At 37.7% G+C, this 19,778-nt stretch overlaps 1 protein-coding gene across 5 annotated transcripts in view; it reads left to right on the top strand.

Moving 5' to 3' along the window:
* Positions 1–340: 340 nt before the first annotated feature.
* The window catches only part of RBBP8 (RB binding protein 8, endonuclease), a 43,660-nt gene continuing 24,222 nt past the window's right edge, over positions 341–19,778 (top strand). The window contains exons 1-5 of one of the 5 annotated variants that reach the window (XM_032700298.1): positions 341–456; positions 9,121–9,345; positions 14,376–14,418; positions 17,669–17,764; positions 19,664–19,776. In XM_032700298.1, the coding sequence (XP_032556189.1) occupies positions 9,234–9,345; positions 14,376–14,418; positions 17,669–17,764; positions 19,664–19,776 (364 nt within the window). In that variant the 5' untranslated portion in view covers positions 341–456; positions 9,121–9,233. Of the gene's footprint in view, positions 457–2,176; positions 2,218–6,141; positions 6,256–6,314; positions 6,486–8,233; positions 8,493–9,120; positions 9,346–14,375; positions 14,419–17,668; positions 17,765–19,663; positions 19,777–19,778 lie in introns of those variants that run through there. The other 4 variants (XM_032700304.1, XM_032700279.1, XM_032700270.1 and 1 more) reach the window with 4 other exon arrangements.

The following is a 19,778-nucleotide window of genomic DNA, read 5'->3' as shown; positions in this document are numbered from 1 at the left end:
AGCCCTCAGTAAATTACTTTGCTAGAGGCTACATCATTCTCTCTGAGTAGTATGTTGGGAGTTGACAGAGGCGTGAATAATTCACCGCGTATGAAGCCTCCCCGAGCTGAGCTGCAGCATGTTGGGCCAGCCTTTGATGCAGACTGGTTGGGCAGGTTCCTGGGCGCCCCAGGAACCGGTCTGATGGGTCTGTTATGCCAACAAATTCTGGTATGATTCCACGCTCTCCAGAATGCAGAAACCTGCCCAGCCAGTTAAATGAAAGGCATATTAGGTTATCCATTGCACATTGTATATATCTTAGGTGCAGCAGATCTCCTCTCGGCATTCTCTAGTGTGGTCCACAGTGGCTTCCTCATCTTACTTACACTTGAGGTTTATAGCTGGAGGGGAAGTCAATAGTAAATATTTATCACCCCGATCAAGAACAGAACTTTTCACAATTCAAACAGAAGGGTGAGTTTTGAAAATCTTTCTTTAAAATTAATTTAAGATAACCTTAAGCAAAAAATTTCTCTGATGCTTGAAGTGGTATAATGGCTATCTCCTTAATGTCTCTGAGTACTGCCAGTCTCAATGGTGTTTGTCGACAGGATTTTTGTGATTGCAGTTTTTGACCCTTCTGTGTGCAGCTCAACATCATCTCCTCTGCAAGAGTATTTACTGGAGAGACAGTTCAATGAACCTAGCATGGGAGTGAGAGATAGAAACTCCACTGCCAATGACTTAGTATTTTGAGCAAGTCATTTAAGTATTGCCTATTGGTCTTCTCTTTTATACAGTGTTTTTGTAATCCCTGTCTCATAACAGCACTGCTGTGACAAGGCATAGTGCCATTACAGTAAGATGTGCAGTTATTAATTCTTGCCAGACTAACTTTTTTAATTGTTCAATTTTATAAAGTAAATTAATTAAGTCTAGATTTACATATTCAGAATTAGCTTCATAGTAAGACAGGAAATGTACATTGTTACTGCTTGCTTTCTACATATTTATTAGAAATTTACCTGTTTGGAATGAGTAATGGTGGTGGCAATGGTAATAAAAAGCAGTCCTAATCATAAAGAGTAGGTTGACCTGAAAGTTCTACCTGTATCTGTGACTGAATCCATTCACAGGTTCTGTGTCAAATAAGAAAAATTAAACAGTGTGAAAACAAAAGCTGTGGAATCTGGTAACTGATTAACTACTGGAGCACAGAGGTACTTGCTGAGCTGAATAGAAAGGAATGAAGACAGGTTTTGTCATGCCTGTTAGGACAAAATAACTCTTTAACTTAAGTAAATGTGAATCTTCTCACCATCTGTGTAGCTACATTTTTGAAAACCTTCACATAACTACTTCCGTCCCCCGAGAAATCTTAATTTTGTCTATCTTTACAGGAAACAATCACCATTCTCTTTGATGATGTGAAAAAAAAAATATTCAGAATCAGTGGATATAAACCATTAGACACAAATATATCTATACAGGATTATGTAAGACTTTATGGTAGGCACACAACAGGAAGCTTTAATTATAAAGGTGTTTACTTGCCAGCTGTTTCCAGGTTGATGTTAAAATGAATATTATTCATTTGTAGAGTGCCAAGAAAAAGGCCTCCTGAGTACTTATAAAAAAAAAAAAAATCAATGAATTGAAATTACCTTCTAGTTAGCAGCATTGTATCTGCGTGTAAAAATTTTTCTTCCAAGTGCGGGTAAACAGAAAAAAAGCATAGGGAAAGTTTTGTATTCTCACAGAAGGTAATAACATTTATCAAGAAGAAAAGTTTAATTTTCTTATCAACTCTGTTGATTCTGCTATCAAATATGTAAGGAAAAATTACAAGGAATAAACCGTTTTCCAAAGAAAAAATTATAGCTGGTTGAACTGTATGGTTTGCACAGGAAGTCTCTGTAGAGACTATAAAATGCTACAAGAGAGCTTTGATTTCTAAAGCTTTAGGTTTTTTACACAGCACATTTTTAAAATTCAAACTAAATAAACCACTTTTTCAAAATACTGCTTGCCACCCTCTCTCTCTCTCCTGTTTATGTGTTCTGTTTTATTCGGGTTTTCCTCAGCTGCTTTTTTTTAGGGGGCTGGAAGAGCAGGGGCCATTGTTTGGGGACTTTTTTTTTTCTCTCAAATGGTAAGTAAAATATTATTTCCTACATGTTATTTCATTTTGCTTGTTTTCTGGCCCTGAATTTATGTCGTTCACTACAGTAAAAGGTAGGTGGCATGATTTTGTGCACAGATCTGTAAACTTTTACTTCAGCTGAGATAAACACACATAACTACTCAAACTAGTCGTGCTGCCCTGAGAAACATCAGTAGGAGCAAAACATTTCCACATGCAGCTAACACAAATAGGTGCTGCTGCTTAGAGCCTGAAGACCAGCAACACTGGTCTGGGGTCCTGCAACAGCATCCCTCAGGTTGCATTCTTTATTTCCCTCCATCAAGACTCTCTAAGAGACCTGAGAGTTTCAGTTGAATAAGCCCTGGCTTTTTCTGACTACAGACGAGGAGCAGTGAAAGCACTTCAAAGAAGAGGGTTTCTTAAAGTGAACAGTGTTACTGGCATCAGGGAATTTGATCTTGGCTTGATTTCAAAAGTGGCTACGCAAGCAGCTTGAGAAGAATCAAATTCAACTAGTGGGGGTGATGGAGTGGCTCCTCCCTATTTTTCCAGAGAAAGCAACTACCTGTGCCAGATAGCAGTGGTGTTCTCTGTTTGCCCTCCCAGCTGTAAGAAAACATGCCATTCAGAGGACTGTCAGCTCCTACACTCCCTGTTTAAATCCCATTTAGGCAGCAGCTGAACTGTGCCACACAGTCTTATATGCTGCATCTGAAGTTGGTCTCCTTTGATGTCCTCATTGGCAACTGCAACATGAAATTCGTTGAATTAATACAACTAGAGAGTTAAACATTATATTTATTCCTCAGTTACAGATCTGCAAGTCAAGGAGGTTGTGAACACACTGGCCATGTATGTGTATGTGCAATCCATTCAATCTCATGCAAATAAATAAGTACCTCATTATTTTATATATATATATATATGTATGCGTATATACACATACAGGCAAAGAGTGAAATAGTTACCACTGTGCTTACAGCATATGAAACATTTAAGTTGGACTTCCCATTTTAATTCAAAGCTGGTTTTAATGTTTACATCTAAATTTAAAGTAATATAAGAAAAAAAAAAGTAAGCCTTCTGCTAACCTTTTTTAGCCCTATTCTGTATGCATATGCAGCGAGTTAGGTCACCTGCTGCTACCTGAATGGTTTGAAACACTGATGCAGCCTCTGCACTACACTTGAAAACAGGGGTGCAAGTGTGAGAATAAAGAGCGACTTTTTATTTTATCTGTGATGCAATGTTGCACTACTCTTACAATAGAAATTCAGTCATTAGTTGATTTGCTGGTAAATTGTCCAGTCATCAAGAAGAAAGGTATAACCACTAAACCATACCTGAAAACCAACAGCTCCACATACTATTATAAGATTAAACATTTCAGACCAGACAGATCCAAAAAGGGCCAGGATAAAATTAGACTCCCTTTTTATCAGAGCTGCTCGTGGATAAGTATTCTGTCACTTAGTTTAATGTGCTATATTAAGGGTTATTTTGAAATCTGGACATGAGCCATGACACCACAGGAAGTGTTGTATCTGTTCAAGCTCAACAACGGTGAAGCATTTTTCCCACAGTTTTATTGTCTAGGTGTGTGTTTACTCTTATGAGGTGAACGAGGTGCAGCTCCAGTCAGACAAGTCAGCTTAAAACATCCAGTATAAATGAATGTGGAATATCAGACTCTTCAGTAATTTTCTAATATGTTCAATGAGCCAGGGATCTATTCAGTCTCCATGTGGTTATGGAATACATAAAATCAAATAAATCTGTAAGGGAGATAAGAGTAAAGTTCAACCATTAGTCTTAATCCATTATCACTTACTGTTGAGTAGGTAAGAATAACATCGTAGAAGTCAGTGGATTTATGTTGTTGTAAAGTTCAACATGAGAGAATATGAGAACAAACTGCTCACACAGTTTATTGGGAAATAAAAGGGATGACATAATTATTTTCCAGAGTGCCTCCTATAAATAGAAAGAAAGGTACAGTTTACGGTAAAATATCTCATCAATCAGTAAGAGGGCTATTTTATTGCTACTTATCAGATCTATGTGTATATTTAAGACATCCGTTTCTCTTAACTCTGAGGAAATGATTACTTGCCTACATCGCAAACTTTTAGATTATAGAAGCTTGAAAAGTAGAATGAAAAGCTGTCAACAAGCATTATTTAGGAGGACTGGAGTGTCTATCACAACCTATTATTTTAGTTCACCATATGTGTACTGATATGACAATGGATCAAACTTACAATATAAGCAATCTCCTGCTGAGCTCCTGAATACCGCATTTATTTTATCTTAGTTGAAAACTAAGTGGTTAAACAACTGTGTGGAAGAAGCAGAAAAGTTAACTATAAGATTTCTTCAAAATACTTCTGAATTCATGGTAAGTATTTGATAGGAAACCAAGAGTATTTTCAACAAAGGTTAACAACAGATTTGAAGTCTGCTTAATCACAGGTCATCTTGGACTTCTGTCTGACAGTATTTCAAAATACTTCAAAATTGTTGAAACAGTATTTCAGATCCAGTCTTATTTACGCTGTAGTTCCATATTTATGACACCTTCTGGAGATCTGAGTGATCTGAATATGTAACAAAAGTAAGATGGAACAGCTACTAACAATTATTAAATATCCGAAAACATAACTTTTTAGATACTGCTATTAACGATCTAGAAAGTACAGGTTTGCAGCACTGGCCCTTGCAAACTGATCACCACTGTGTCTTCTAGTCATGCCACTAAGCTGTCTCTGTAGGTGTCCCTATACACATCCAAATGGTCCAGTGGAATCAATGTGAAGGCAGAGCAGTGATAATGAAAAGATGTATTTTGTTTCTAATTCACCACTAAGAACTACAGACTTAAAATCAAGGGGTTTATCTCATTGCAGACAGCAGGGTTGGTCCCAAGGAATGAAGGAACATTGATCCACAATTTGGGGAAAAAAATTGTGTTGCAAGAAGTGTCAAAAGTGACACCAAAGTTCATCTGCCTTATGCCATAATAATTATATGAGCCTACCTGTTTTCAGACTCACTTAAAACATCAAAATGTGCCCCAGGCTGTTCTGCTGTGTGCTAAAATGACAAACCATGGAAACCGTTCTGATCAAGAAGGCAGGGGGAAGCACTGCAAATGCATCTGTGTGTAAATCCCAGTAATCAGTAGATTAAAAATCCTGGCTTGACCCCTTGGCTTTCTTCTGGCAGCTCTCTGTGGAAACCTCAAGCACTGGGGCAGAGGAGGAGAGGGCTAGGACAATGGCTGATGACACTGATGGATGAACATGAGCCAGCAGTGTGCCCACGTGGCAAGAAAGGCCAATGGCATCCTGGCTTGTACCAGAAACAGTCTGGCCATCTGGATCACCAGGCACTGGTGAGGCCACACCTCGAGCACTATGTTCAGTTCTGGCCCAGTAAGAATATTGAGGCGCTGGAGCACGTTCAGAGAAGGGCAACAGAGCTGGTGAAGGGTCTGGAGCACAAGTCTTGTGAGAAGTGGCTGAGGGAGCTGAGGTTGGTTAGCACGGAGAAAAGGAGGCTCAGGGGTAACTTTATCCCTCTCTACAACTGCCTGAAAGGAGGGTGTAGCCAGGTGGGGGTCGGGCTCTTCTCCCACGTAGCAAGTGACAGAATGAGAAGAAATGGCCTCAGGTTGTGCCAGCGGAAGTTTAGGTTAGGATATCAGGAGGAATTTCTTCACAGAAAGTGTGATTACACATTGGAATGGACCGCCCAGGGAGGTGGTAAAGTCACTGTCCCTGGAAGTGTGTAAGGAAAGACTGAAGGCGGCACTTAGTGCCATGGTCGAGTTGACATGGTGGTGCTGGGTCACAGGTTGGACTCGCTGATCTCCGAGATCTCTTCCAACCTAACTGATACCGCGATCCTGTGTCACTCCCGGAACACGAACCCCGCGCTTGCCGCACCCCCGTCGGCGGGGGGGGGGGGGGGGGAGGCAGACCCTCACGCCCTGCTCTCTCGCGAGAGTAGCGCGGAAGCCTCGCGAGAGCTGCCCGCGCCCCTCCCCCCCCCGGTCAGGGAAGGTGCTCGCTCCAGCTTTTCCTATTTTCCCGCCGTTCGCGGGCGGAGCCGCCGGAGCCAACCAGGTAACGGCGCGCGCGCCGCTCCCGCTCCGCCCGAGGGACAGGCTCGCCACAGCCCCGCCAGGCCTGGGCCCCCGCCGGGTGCGCCGCCGGCATTGCCCCGCCTGACCCAGGAAGGGGCGTGTTGGACATGCCCGACCCCTCCCCGGCCGTCCCGGCTGCTGGGCGTGACCCAAGCCTGGCGGGAAGCTCCCATGGCAGGATTTCCCAGAGCATCCCGGCGTGTCTCTCGAGTGAGTTTTCTGTGCGGTGTTCGCGCAGGAGGGAAAGGAGAATAAAGTTCACCGCCGGGAGGTAGAGGAGAGTTGAGTTTGTAGGAGCAGCCTGCTGCCCAGGGTTTCTGGTGGGGATCGGGGCTCCGTGTGCTCCCCACAATCCCGGAGAGGCGGCGTGTTCCCGGCGGAGAGATGTAAACACGGATAAGCAGCCTCGGCGCGCTGTCGGTGCTGCGGCATTGCTGGAGGCAATCACTCGTGAAGCCCTGCAGAGCCTTACGGTGCCGGAGGGAGATGCTGTGTGGAAGAAGAGGGAAATGGACGTATTTAAGTGGTTCTATGAGAGCGTCAGTCGGCAGGATATCCGGGAGAGGGCTTGGCGTGGTGCTTCCAGCCCCCCTCAGGCAGCTTCCCAGTCCTGTCCCTGCCTGCAAGTGTCTGTACATCCAGCTCAGGTGTTTGGTTGTTTTTTTTTTTTTCCCGAAGGACTGGAAAGCCCTTTCTTAGGACTGGAGACTAAGCCGTCACTTTTACACCTGTGCATCTGCCCAGGCCTGTCAAAGGCTCGATCTAAACAGTTGTTAGGGTTCCTGTATTTTAAGGCAGGTTGAACACCTGTAGGAAGCAATGTATCGTTTTGGGATCTTGAAACAGGTTAAGCTTGGGAAAATTAGTTGCTTTTTTTTTTCTCTCTTTGTATTTAGTCGACGTACTAATCATTTGCAGAAACTCCGAGCAAGTTTTGTGCATTTGTTTTCCTCAAAGTCATATTGGGGAAAAAAAACCAAAACCAAAACAAACAGTAGGGACAGCATTTACTGTCAAGAGTCAGACGACTTATCCTAGAAAATGATTAATCTGGCACACAAATCTAAAACAGTAAGTGAAAGCAGGTTTGTGGTTTTCACTGCCCTAGCGCTTGGCAGAGGAAAAAGATTGAAATATCTGTTGCTGAAGTTGGAAAAACAAGAGTTTAAAAGACATTCCTAATGTCACTAGGCAATTGGTCCCACAAAGAAGCATTGTGAGATGGCTTAATGTGGCTGCACAAAGAGTGGAGCATTTCAGCTGCAAAGGTGCAAGCAGATTACTGTTACTTCCACCAAGGAATTGTAGTCATTGCTAATTTGAAAAGGTAATTTTATTTTCTATGAAGGACCTCTTTGAAGATAACATTTGCTAGGTTGAAACCAGATACTGAAATAGGCTCTGAATTTTCTATGGACACAGCATGTTAAAGCATTACTTTGACATCTAAGTATCCTTCTACTATAGAAAATGTACAGTTCAAGTGTTTCTGTGTTATTGAGAATAATGTTTTGTTCCATTATTTTTATTCCATTTTAAAGACAGCCAGACTGAAAGAAAAGTGACTTAAAGCTGTGCACAGAGATATGAGAAAGGAGAGTGGAACCAAAGCCTCCAGGCCCTACACTTGGTTACTGACCAGTGGACTGAACATTTTATCATGGTGAATCTAGGGGACCAGCTGAACCAGTAGCTGCACCCAGATATTCTAAGTTGCTCGAAGACTCTCAAGGAAGGAAATGCAGCTTCTTGGCTAATTATAGACCTTGCATCTTTTGAACTACAACTGTAACTTGTGTCTCAAAAATTTGGGAGCAGACTGCTCCTTTTATTTGTCTATGTAGACATAGTGGTTTGCTTACTCAGGCTGCTAATTTAGGAAGAGTACAAAAAACCTAAGATTTTTTTTATTTCTTGTATTTTATATTACAGAGTCATAGAGATAGCCATGTCCAGCTGGTAATGACACAGTGCCTGTTCAAAAGTGTTTGTTAAAAATTGACTGCATAAAAATGCTGAAAACTTAGAATGGCCAGTTTCACACACAGGGAATTGAAGGATAAAAATTATGGGAGTATTTCAGTATTGGACACCCAGTGCCGATAAAATTGAATCTTACCTTGGCTCAGATCCAGATTTGAGTACTGTGCTTCCCCTGAAGTTTACCTGAGGGCATCATCTGTGCTAAGAAACCCTTCAAAACAGATAGAATTGTGGGTAAGACTATCCTGAGCTGTGTAGGCAGTCAAGCTTTTAAGACAGAGCTATCTGACTTTGGTAGTTCTCCTCAAATATTAATGTTTTGGAGATGTATTAATTTTGAGATTACTCTCCAATTTTCTTTTCATCAGGGAGTGGGAATCATTTCACTGTAGAATTAGGAAGATTTCAAAGGGATGTGAGCTTTTCTTTGCAAAAGGGTGTCATTTGAATCCATGTTTATGTGAAGGATGTATATACACAAATACCTCTGTGATAAAACTTTGACAAATGCTTTTGCTGGCAGCCAGATTTTGGCTCACGGATTTGGGTTACTTTTGGAAAACAGGAATTCTGTTTAACTGTATCTTTACATAGGAAAAGCATAAAGACTCCTAAGTATCTTAATCTAATTTTAACTTGATACCTTTTTAAGAGGAGGGAAATTCTGTTAGTTTGTAATTCTTTGCAGCAAAATACTTGGCATCATCAGAGCCTTCGGGGTGACTGTCACTATAAAAGTATATAACTATATATAATAAATGTATCCTCAACAAGGATAGACAGTAAATTTTGTAGTTCATCCATGGCTACAAGTTATACTCTGATACATGCAAACATAAGTGTTGTCATTCTGTTGTTACAGGTATACACCTGTCTTCAGAAACAGCTTCATAACTATGTAATTTAAAATACAAAGTTTGAGAGTGAGCCAGTTCTGCAAATAAGTCAAGGAAGCTGGGAGCAGAAAAAAGCAAGATGAATGCATCTGGAGGAAGCTGTGGGAGCCCTAGTTCTGCAGAACCTTCAGGAGATTTCTTCAAGGAATTGTGGTCCAAACTGAAAGAATGTCATGATAAAGAAGTACAAGGTAAATCGTTTAGGTTTGGGCTTGTCAGGTTAAAGTTTGGGTTTGTCAATTGCCACAGGAAGACTTTGAACCTAAATACTTTGCATGGAACTAAATAGATTTTTAGTGTCTTAAGTTATGCAGAAAGTTGATTGGATGATTACAAATGATCCTTACAGATTGACCACCTAAGCCTGGTATAACAGGATTAAGCTATCAACAAGGATAAATGATTTGCTAGGTCAGTGAAGAAAAAGTAACACAATATTACATGGAATTTGTGCTTGCTTAGAAAATATTTAAGTGGTACTTTACCTTTAATGGATTGTGATTCAAAGTTTCCAAACCATGTTATTCAATGAATTTTTTTTCTTCTTTCTTTGGCTTTAGTTACTTTAGATACATTAAAACGATTTGCATTGTTTATTTTCCCTAACTTGTGTGAAATACCACTGTAGATTAATGTTACTGAAATGAAAAGTATTCCTTTGCTTTGTAGTGTTCTAAATTTTCTCAGCAAAATTTATAATATTTTTATAAATGTTTATTCTTACTTTATATTTTGTGACGTGTGATAACAATTTTACTACAGATTGACTGTTAGTGTCTGTTCATTCTTCAGTAGTTCAGGAAAAGATGAATTATTGCACTATATGTGTTGCTATTGTAATATTGTTTTACAGGTAGTATTCATGAATTTTTTTGCTGGAAACTTTTCATAAGAAGTTAACGTTTTGTTCTGCTAATCTAAAGTCTCATGTATAGATTCAATAGTTTGCAGCACTGGGCTGTGACACTTCGTGTTATGAATTGTTACAAACAAACCAACCAAAAAAACATTTATCATTTTGGTACCTGAAAGGAAAGATATACCAGAAAGTAGCATTTTGTTACACTGAAGAAAAGTCTATGTTAACCATATGAAATATAATTTTATATTGTGTTACAAAACACAGCAAAAATTTACTTTTTCTTAATGACTTTTTTTTTTTTCTAATTGTTGATGGTTCTTTTCGGAGTGGGTGTGATGTCAACCACAGGTAAATGCGGAAGTACTGTCAGAATGGCATCTGGCAATCCGTGGCATGTCTGAACAACAACAACTGTACAAACAGAAAGCTCCCATGTAGAAAGCTGTGTTAAGTGACCCTTTCTCTAGTTTCTTGGGATGTGCAGCACGTGATTTTGAAGTTTTGGTTTTCTTTATGCAAGCAAGATACTCTTTAGAATGCATGCTGGGTGTGGCCAGGTAATTTTGCCACCAGGCAGTCTTTTTCATGCCTAGCCCTTTGTCAGTATGTCCCGCACCGCACTGTGTTAGGTAAAATTAGGTCTTCCATGATAACATCAAAGACATGCCTGAAGGATAGTTAATTTTTTCAGAAGGTGGGGATCCTCTTATAGAAAATGGTACTGGAAGATATTTTAGAAACATCAAACACAGGCTTGCCTGGACTTTGCTTGTTCCTGAAGTCTATAAATAAGAATTAAAATTGACTCATGAGTTTCCAATCTAAATGTCAGCAAAAAATTATTTTAAAGGAGGTGGAAGCTTAAGGGAAAGTAAGTAGTTGGAGAAGAATCTTTTGGTGTGTACAATGCACAGCATACTGATCACTGAAATGGTGGAATTCTTATTATTTGTTAACAATCCATGACAAGTAGAATTTATGACACAGGAACTTGAAATGGTTGGACGTATTGTATAAGTTATATCTATAGAATATAGACTAGAGAATACTTTAAACTCACACAGTTTGAAATGGATTTTATTGCATTTTGATATTACTTTATTGTAAAGGGTGTGTTTTTCAGTTGTTATCTAAAGAAAAATCCAACTTCTTACTCTTTTAAACTGATGACTTGCAAAAAATTCCGAATTTTGGCCCTCTTCAGACAAAACAGCTATCATTTAGCTCAAATTCATTATGAGACAATTGGTAGGTCACCTACAACCTAGTTTCCAAAGATGCTGGGCATGGTCAGTGTCAGTTGACTTTTCATAAGAGTTCAGAAGTGCTCAGCAGCTCAGAACAATGGTGATTATATTTGCTTTTATTTCCTATCTTTAGAATGTGTGGGATACTTGCACAGTGCTCACAAAATTGAAAGGAATTTACTAATGCTTTTTGTAAAGTTACTTATTTCTACAGGTGTTAATTCTTACCTCTGGCTTGAAATAATTATATAGATACTTGGTGCATATGGATCTTATCGAGATGGTTTCTGAGGATTAATTCAAGTCTAAAGCTCTGTACTAAAAAAAATATATTTTCTATATATATGTATCAGCACAGAACTGTAAGCAGAGTTTCACGTACAAGAACTAGCCTAGCTTTTTTTCAATTACTCCTTACCTCTGAAAAGCAGAAGATATCAATAGAGAAAAAACTGTAGTCAGAGATGCAGAGAAAACTATGAGGAAAGCAATCCTGTTGATAGATTGCTGTAGGAAAGGAAATAGCTGGAAGGTCCTCAAAAGTAAATAATTACAGAAAATGGAGCTGGAAGGGATTTTAGAAGGTCATCTAGTCCATCTCTATACCCTTAAGGTAGGATTATGTGTGTGTCATTGCTGACAGAAGCTTGTCCAACCTGTTTCAAGAAAACATTAGTGATAAAAATTCTGCAGTTTTCCCAGACACTGTCAGTTCTAGGAAAATGCATTTAAAGCATTTGAAAATTCATCAGAACAGAAATTGTCATAGCCATTAATGGAAATGTTACAGGTATGTAGTCTAATCAAGTAGCAAGGTTGATAAAATAGTGTTGTGTGTTTTATTAATCTGCCTAATGACAGTTTAAAGATCTCCATCACCTTAAGGGAGATAGTGTGCCTTTTACTAATGCTCATAGGAGCTTTAGGCAACGTAGATTTATATAGTCTGCAGCTTCTCTATTCCACATAAATGTTGTGTGAAAGATAAAATGGAATTGGGAAGTTACGTAGTGCAATTCCACATAGGTTTACATAGTCACTAGAGTGTTAAATAAGGAAACCCAAAAAAGCAAAGCTCTTTAAATGAGTATGCTTAAAAACTCTCAAGGCCCTGGAAAAGCAAAAGGAAGTGATTATACCAGATGTAGTAATTCAATGCTCTTGGATAAATGTAACAGTCTGGTTTCCTGCCTTCTCATTGCAGTCATTGAACTAAGAAAAAATGCAACCTTTAAGTAACTAGTTTAGTTCCTCCTGAATTCAGGTGAGAGGGGAGATAGTGTTACCTGTAGCACAGTAGTGGGCCTTTTGAGCCCTGCCTCTTCAATTGGTGGCTCAGGTTGCCAAAGTTACAATCCTAAATACTTGCTGAACAGACTACCTGTTCATACAGGAGATGCATTGTTGTGCAGCTTCATTCCTTCCGACGGGTGTGGAGCAGCATTAAAGCACGCTTTATAGGGGTTCTAATTGCAGATGCCTAATTGACTTGATGAATGGCAACTACTTAAAAAAATAAACCCTCTTTCTGTGCTGATCTGCGTGATAGAACATAACATCTCACAGGTGCTGAACATTTGGAGATAAAAGAAATCTTGCTGTATTTCCTAACTATTTTTTTAAATGGTCTTTCTGCATTTTTATCTCATTGTCTCACTGGCATCTTGAAGCAAGCATGGGGTCACTGAGGCTGTGGCTGGCCTGATGTTGTAAGTGGCCTGAAGAGTGAACCTTCTCAAGCAAATAGTTTTCCCCTTTGTTCCCAGTTGAGTGTGGTAGGGGAGAAAAAAAAAGTCTGTTAGCTGCCTTAACCTACATTTTCTGTAGTAGTATCAACTCTGTGTTTTGACTTAAATTCAAACTTGTTGGAAGTTTTCTTAGAAGTTTTCTGGTTTCATAAGTTTATCCTATTATCCAAAATGCATAATGCTTTTGCAAGAGAACCTACAAGACACCTAATGTTCAACTTGAAGTTGGTAGCAGCCTTTCATAGTTAGAAGAAAATAATGGCTCTAGGAAAAAATTATGTTATTTTCTGATGTCACACAAAAATTTCTATTGCATTTGTATTTAAGAAAATGTTCTATCATTGTGGTCTGATTATTTCTGACCATTTATTTGAATAGGAATGGCCAGCTTGTGTGTGGATAATCACATACACTTCCATAGCACTGCATCCAGCTTGTTAAGCTGTGCTTGGAGCACTTTTGTCTTCCTGCCCCTGTGCACATACAAATGCACCCAAAACCTTGCAAGCAGATTGGTTGGACAGTGTTCTGTCCCCTGGGCTGTCAGCAGGCCACTCCTGCTGAGAACATTAGTTGTATTTGCAGACCTTTTTACTTCTGCACAGAATACATGTTTAGGAGTGTGGGAGTCTTACTGGGAGAAAGGCCACAGATGAAATATCATTCCTCAATTCACCTTAAGATCTTCCAAAGAAACTTTGGCTGAGAGAGTCTGGTAGTTCATCTCCAATGGAGCGTGTTGTCCTTTTGTGCTTTTAAAGCCTTGGATCGCATACTTTTAATGCTTCCTTTCTGCATGTACACTGTAATGCATTTCACAGTTCAGTGGTTGGATACTTCATTTCCAGTGTAGTATTATGCATTTATGTGCACATAGAACATAATTTATGCTACTTAGGTGGGCATAGTCAATGAAAATATATTGAAGGTGCTGCCTATTCATGTGTGGTTTTTTTACGAGAGTGTTTTATACCTGTTTAAGTGGGAATCTGAGTGTTTGTTTAAGAAGTCCCTCTTTCCTAGAGACTGTAATAACTATATTTGTTTCCAAGATCCTGTAGAACATACTTGAAAAGTCCAGAATGAGCCATTAAGTTAGTTGGTTAGAGCACAGTCCTAATAATACAAAGGTTGTGGGTTTGATCCCCATAGGGGCCATTCACTTACGAGTTGGACTCGATGATCCTTTTGGGTCCCTTCCAACTCAGAATATTCTGTGATTTCTGTGATCTTCTCTCCAGATTAGTGGCATTTTTTTTGTCTCTTTGCAGATGTCATTGGCAAAAGGAAAGTTAATTTGTTGTTTCACTAATTTTTTAAAATCAGAATTCTATAACATGTATTTTCTTCTTTCTACTTTTTAGGCTTACAGCTGAAAATATCTAAGTTAAAAAAGGAAAGATGCTTGTAAGTACTCATCCCAATGATCTAATTTATTAAAAGAGAATCAGACTGCCATTAATGAGCTGTAATTTTTGTAAGATCAATTGAGATTTCATGGAATCTTCCTTCAGTTGTGTACAAAACTCTGCTCACTTTAGTAATTCAGCTGAAGTCATCTGAAGATGTACGTAACTGTTTATAGGGTATGTAACCTGAACGCTGCATTTGCCTTCTTTGAACAAGTGACTCCTACAGTTTTCTTGTCTATAGTATTTCTAGGATGCCAGTCAAGATGTTGGCATTGCTAATACAAAAGATAATTAAGGAGACATTTCAAAATTGAGGTCAAATCTGTAAGGCGAAGTAAGGGACAAGACAAGAAGCCAACTTTATTTAGATTTTTTCTTTTTGGCTACGTTTGCCTTTAATATCGGGTATTGTGCTTTAACTCAGCTTTCAGTCATTCAGTAAAGATTCTGCTAATAGTCTTGCTAATTTTCACTCAATTCTTATATTTTAAGACATATCCCACTTCTTTTGCAGTCATTGTATGCTACTTATTTTTTACTTACTTTATTTTCTGTTCATTAGAAGCAATTTGGGAAAAACCTGAATTACAAGATTTACATGTACAGTAGAATTATAATATGTATTTACAGCATTAAATTAGCATTTTCTTTTCCTTCTGCTGACTACAACCATATTTAATTAAATGATAACAGTTATGCATATGTGATTGTTTATTTAAATTTTCACTTCAGATTTGATTACATTAATATTATGGTACTATTACATATGATCTGTATTATGAGTTGCACTTTATAAAGTGGCTGTGTAGGAGGAATAGGAATAAATTACTTGATCTTTTTCCATTGTGGAAAACAATATAATTATATTAGATATATTAAAGAAATTAAACTCTTCTGAGAAGTAGCAAAAATGCTCCAGATTTACATTGCCATCTGCAGTCAAAGACATATACTGAAGAATCACAAGGAATATATTTATGTTAGTACATAATATTATATTAGGTTATTATACAGCTTTCAATTAGCCAATATGTGGTGCTATGTATTATTCTTAGAGACTACACTTATGCTCCTGGAAAAAATCAATTTAACATCTTGTTATTTCTTAAGTATAATTTATAAATTAGGTAGTTAATATTTTTTTAATCTAAAAGAATGAAATTATCTCTTGCTGGTATTGTTAGCCTGGTGTATCATAAGTTGCTTCCATGTTCTAAAATCTTAAATGATCAGTCAGTTTTCTAGATGATGAATATTATCAGTAGTGTGACTGAACACATACCAAATGGTTTAATTATTATTTGTTGGAATCTCTCTACAACTCCCACAGTGTAGATACAGTACTGTTACATAGGAGGTCTTGTTCTCCTTAGTGCATCTGAATACCTGAGGTTTAGTATTTCAGACTTGGTAATCAGCTGACAATGAGTGCCTTATTTTGTATCCCACTCCAGCATTGAGGCTAATGACTTGTAAACTCTAGGTCAGAGACCAGCCATTATGCAGGGTGCCTTCATAGGCAGAAATGTCTGTGACGTTTATCAGCTGCACTGGAATTTTAAGGAAAAAAAGAAAACAACCAACAACCTAGTTCCTTCTGTCATATTAGTACCTTCATGGAACATTTTATAGGGTTTAGGTGGAAGGCATGTAGTATTAGTGTATGTTATTGTCTTATTTATTTATTAAATTAAGCTAGAGAAATGATTTAAAAATTTACTACTTTAGGCCTCCTGTAAGTTGCATAAATTGAAAAAAATGAGATTTTTGGGTTTTTTAATGCCTAAACACCAGAAAAATACAGATTGCTTTTCTCAATTCAAATTTTGCCATAACCTGGCTTTTCTTGGTTAATGAACTGAGGTAACAGAACTTTTATGGGTTGTCCTCCCCAAGTGAAAGTACAAGTCTTAAACGGTCCCTTGTGCTGTTTGCATGTAACTGTTCTGTAGGTTGAATATGGAATTGAAAAGGCCTAAATTGGTCTCGATGGTAGTACAGAAAGATAAAACATCTGCATTTAAAATTCAGGATTAATAAAACATGTCTGTGATTGTACACTGTAGAAGCTTCCAGCAGTCCCATTCACTTTGTGCCCCATGATTTCTAATTTCTTGTATTACTGGAATGCCAGCAGTATGAAAATATGTTTGACTAAACATATGTTAAAGGGATAGTGCCAATATAAAAGTATGTCTGTATAAAAGAGCTGTATCAACAAGTTAGTAAATATGTTTTCATTTCCTGTTGTGTGTGAGCTTAACAGCTTTTCATGAGCCAATTTCATGGCTTCCTCAAATAATCCATCTCAGGCACACTGAAAACAAACAACCGCTTTCATGGATATATACAAAGGATTCCGTGGTAAAAAGAAGAGCTGGAAATGAATTCTCAGAAGTTTGTCATTGTTATGTTACATAGATGCAGTTGCTTAGCTTTTACTGAATGTTAATTGCCTTGTAGAAAAAAATTGTTCTTCTAGCTTGTACTTTACATCTTGAGGAGGTGGGGTGATCCTATAATAAGAGTGAAGGGGAGCTAAAACTGGGAAGTTAATGTTACTGCTTTTCCTTACCTCTTTTAAGGAGGAGATACTCTTTGCTAATTAATTAACTCTGACTTTTAGGGAAGGTGTTTTTCTCAAGATCTTCTATTTCCGATGGGTTCGGAAAGAGAGTTCTTTTCACAGTATTCATATTACAGGAATACGTGCTTTATAGACTCTGCAAATTGTTTCTTGAGAAAGTAAACCTCTAATGGACCTAAAGACCTTTCAGACATTTCTAAACCTAATGTGGTTTGCCACACTGCAACATTCACTGCCTGCTAAGAAAAGACCAAAATGACTTGATTGTGAAAGCCCCCATTAGATTCCCAACAGCTCCACAACACAGTAAAGTGTAAGAGAAGTGTTCATGCTTATGTTCTCTGAGATTGTTGCTTGAATGTTATTAGCTTTTGTGCTTTGACTGTCAACTCTTAACTTTTACCTGAGCAAAAATCAGATTTATCAACAGAAGATCAACTGTAATACAAATTAGAAACTAGCCTCATATTTCCTAATTCAGTCATTTCTAAATTATCGTTCATCACAAACGCTTTATTTGTCTTCAACTTAATATTTGTGCTGAAGATAATAAGATTTTCCCAAGAATATGAAAGAAACATCCCAGAGAGAATTCTCTATTGAAAAATTAATAGCTGTAATTTAAAGGTAGAACTAATTTTTCTCTGTTTACTTTCAGGGATGCAGAGAGGCTTGAAGAGTTCTATACCAAGAACCAACAGCTCAGAGAACAGCAAAAAGCACTTCATGACACCATCAAGGTTTTAGAAGACAGGTGGAGTAGTGTTTTCTAGCTTTTGAGTTTGCTGTGTTTTGCTCTTACAGATTAGCTCTGGATACTTTGCCAGTTGAATTTATTATGTTTTGGTGATTTTGTTATATTGTTATTTTTTAAGTGCTTAGTTTGCTTAGTTCAGTTAAGATAAATAAAATAGAGCAGCTTGGGAGGCAAACAGACATTTTAGGGTGCATTCTCTTACATATATTTTTGTAGAGGTAAATTTACATATCAGCCAAGACATAATACAAGTACAAAACCCAAAGGCTATAATATATTGTGAAACTCATTAAATAACTCATTAGGAAATCTTTCAAATTTGAGGGAGTCTTTTTTGCCAATTGTCTGTTTTACCTAAATTTAATTACAGGTTCTGTCCTTTGCTTTCTTTTGGACTTAGTTGTTCTCATTGCCTTTTGACCCGTTCTGTCTTTCCCTTATTTGTTCCTGTTTAATCTGGTATAGCAAAACAAAACCAACAGACATGAAATTACAGTGCATTTTTTCATCTTTAAAAGTTATACCTGTTTTGGAACACGTATGTTAAATTTGCTGTTAACAGACTCTCAGCAGCTTTCTGGGAACAGGACATCATTACGTAATAAATTATTTTCCAACATTCCCTGTTACTTCAAATTTTAGAGCTGTGATACTCAAATTTTGATTTCAACTCCGTTTCTCTGTGAAAGGCTTTAGGAATAAACTTGTAACCGTGCAGGTAATAAACTTTCACACAGTGTAAGTAAAGAGACACTCATAGTGTGGATGGACTTTTCTAATCCTTTAGCAGATGAAGAGTTTACATTGCAGAAAACTAAAAGGGTACTTAAAACGATTTAATACAATGAGATTATAATATGTTGTCTATTATACAATTAGATAATATGAAGAGGCATTTCAGTATTTATTCTTTCCATAATTCCACAATATTAGAGTACCAATAAACCAGTATGGCTTTTACTTCCAATATTCAACTGTTTGGAAATTGGAAATTGAAATTGGAAACTTCGTTTGTTTGGGTTTTTTTAATACTTCATGTGGTAGCAGCAGCAGTGCAGAACTGTTGACTGACTGGTTTCTTATTTAGCAGACAAAAGAAGGTCTCCTTTTCGCTTTGGTAATACTGTTAGCTTTTTACTGTGTACCAGAAATAAATATACTTCAGTTATCACCTATAAAATGAACGTATATTTCATTACATGAATGAATGTGCCAGGTAAGATGGAGTGATTGTAACAAGTACTTTCTGGTCACAGATGTGCTTTAAACAACTGATCTAAACCATTAGAGACAGCGAAGTTAATGCCTCACATGACATAAACTTTTGGATCCACTTTAGCTATTGGTGTCTACATAAAAGAAGATTTCACATTTGCATGGCATTTGTTACAGAGTGAACTTTGTCCTTTTGATTTGATTGTTTTGCTTAATGACAGTAATATATCCTTCTTAGATAAAGTAATAATACTGAATACTTTCTGAAACACTTACTAAATACTTACTGAAATTGTTTACTTATTTGTATTTTCTTGAATGAACTTTACTTACAGTGACTGGTAATTTATGTCTGACATTATCCTGACATCTCACAAAGGCTTTCAGTGGCAAAGTGTAGCATGCTCTACTTTATTTACTAAAGTAATGCATGTTGCTTTAGAAGTATCAAGTATTTACAGTCATTTATGCAAAAGTTAGTTCATGTACTATTAGGTCATTTGGAAATCTTAAAATATTGCTATGTCAACATATAAACCCACAGTACTTAGTGGCGTTTTGCACAGTTGTCACAAATTTTCTGGTATTCATTGTTCAAAAGGTCTGTTAACGTGGATATCTGCTTCACGTATGGCAATATTTTCTTAACAGAGGGACATTTTTTTCTCAATTTTATTGTAGATTAAGAGCAGGATTATGTGATCGATGTGCTGTAACCGAAGAACACATGAGAAAGAAGCAGCAAGAGTTTGAAAACATCCGGCAGCAGAATCTCAAACTTATTACTGAGCTTAGT

This window comes from Chiroxiphia lanceolata, chromosome 1, assembly GCF_009829145.1.
Source record: "Chiroxiphia lanceolata isolate bChiLan1 chromosome 1, bChiLan1.pri, whole genome shotgun sequence".
In the NCBI taxonomy this organism is placed as follows: Eukaryota; Metazoa; Chordata; class Aves; order Passeriformes; family Pipridae; genus Chiroxiphia; species Chiroxiphia lanceolata.
This window is presented reverse-complemented; position numbering and strand designations above follow the sequence as displayed.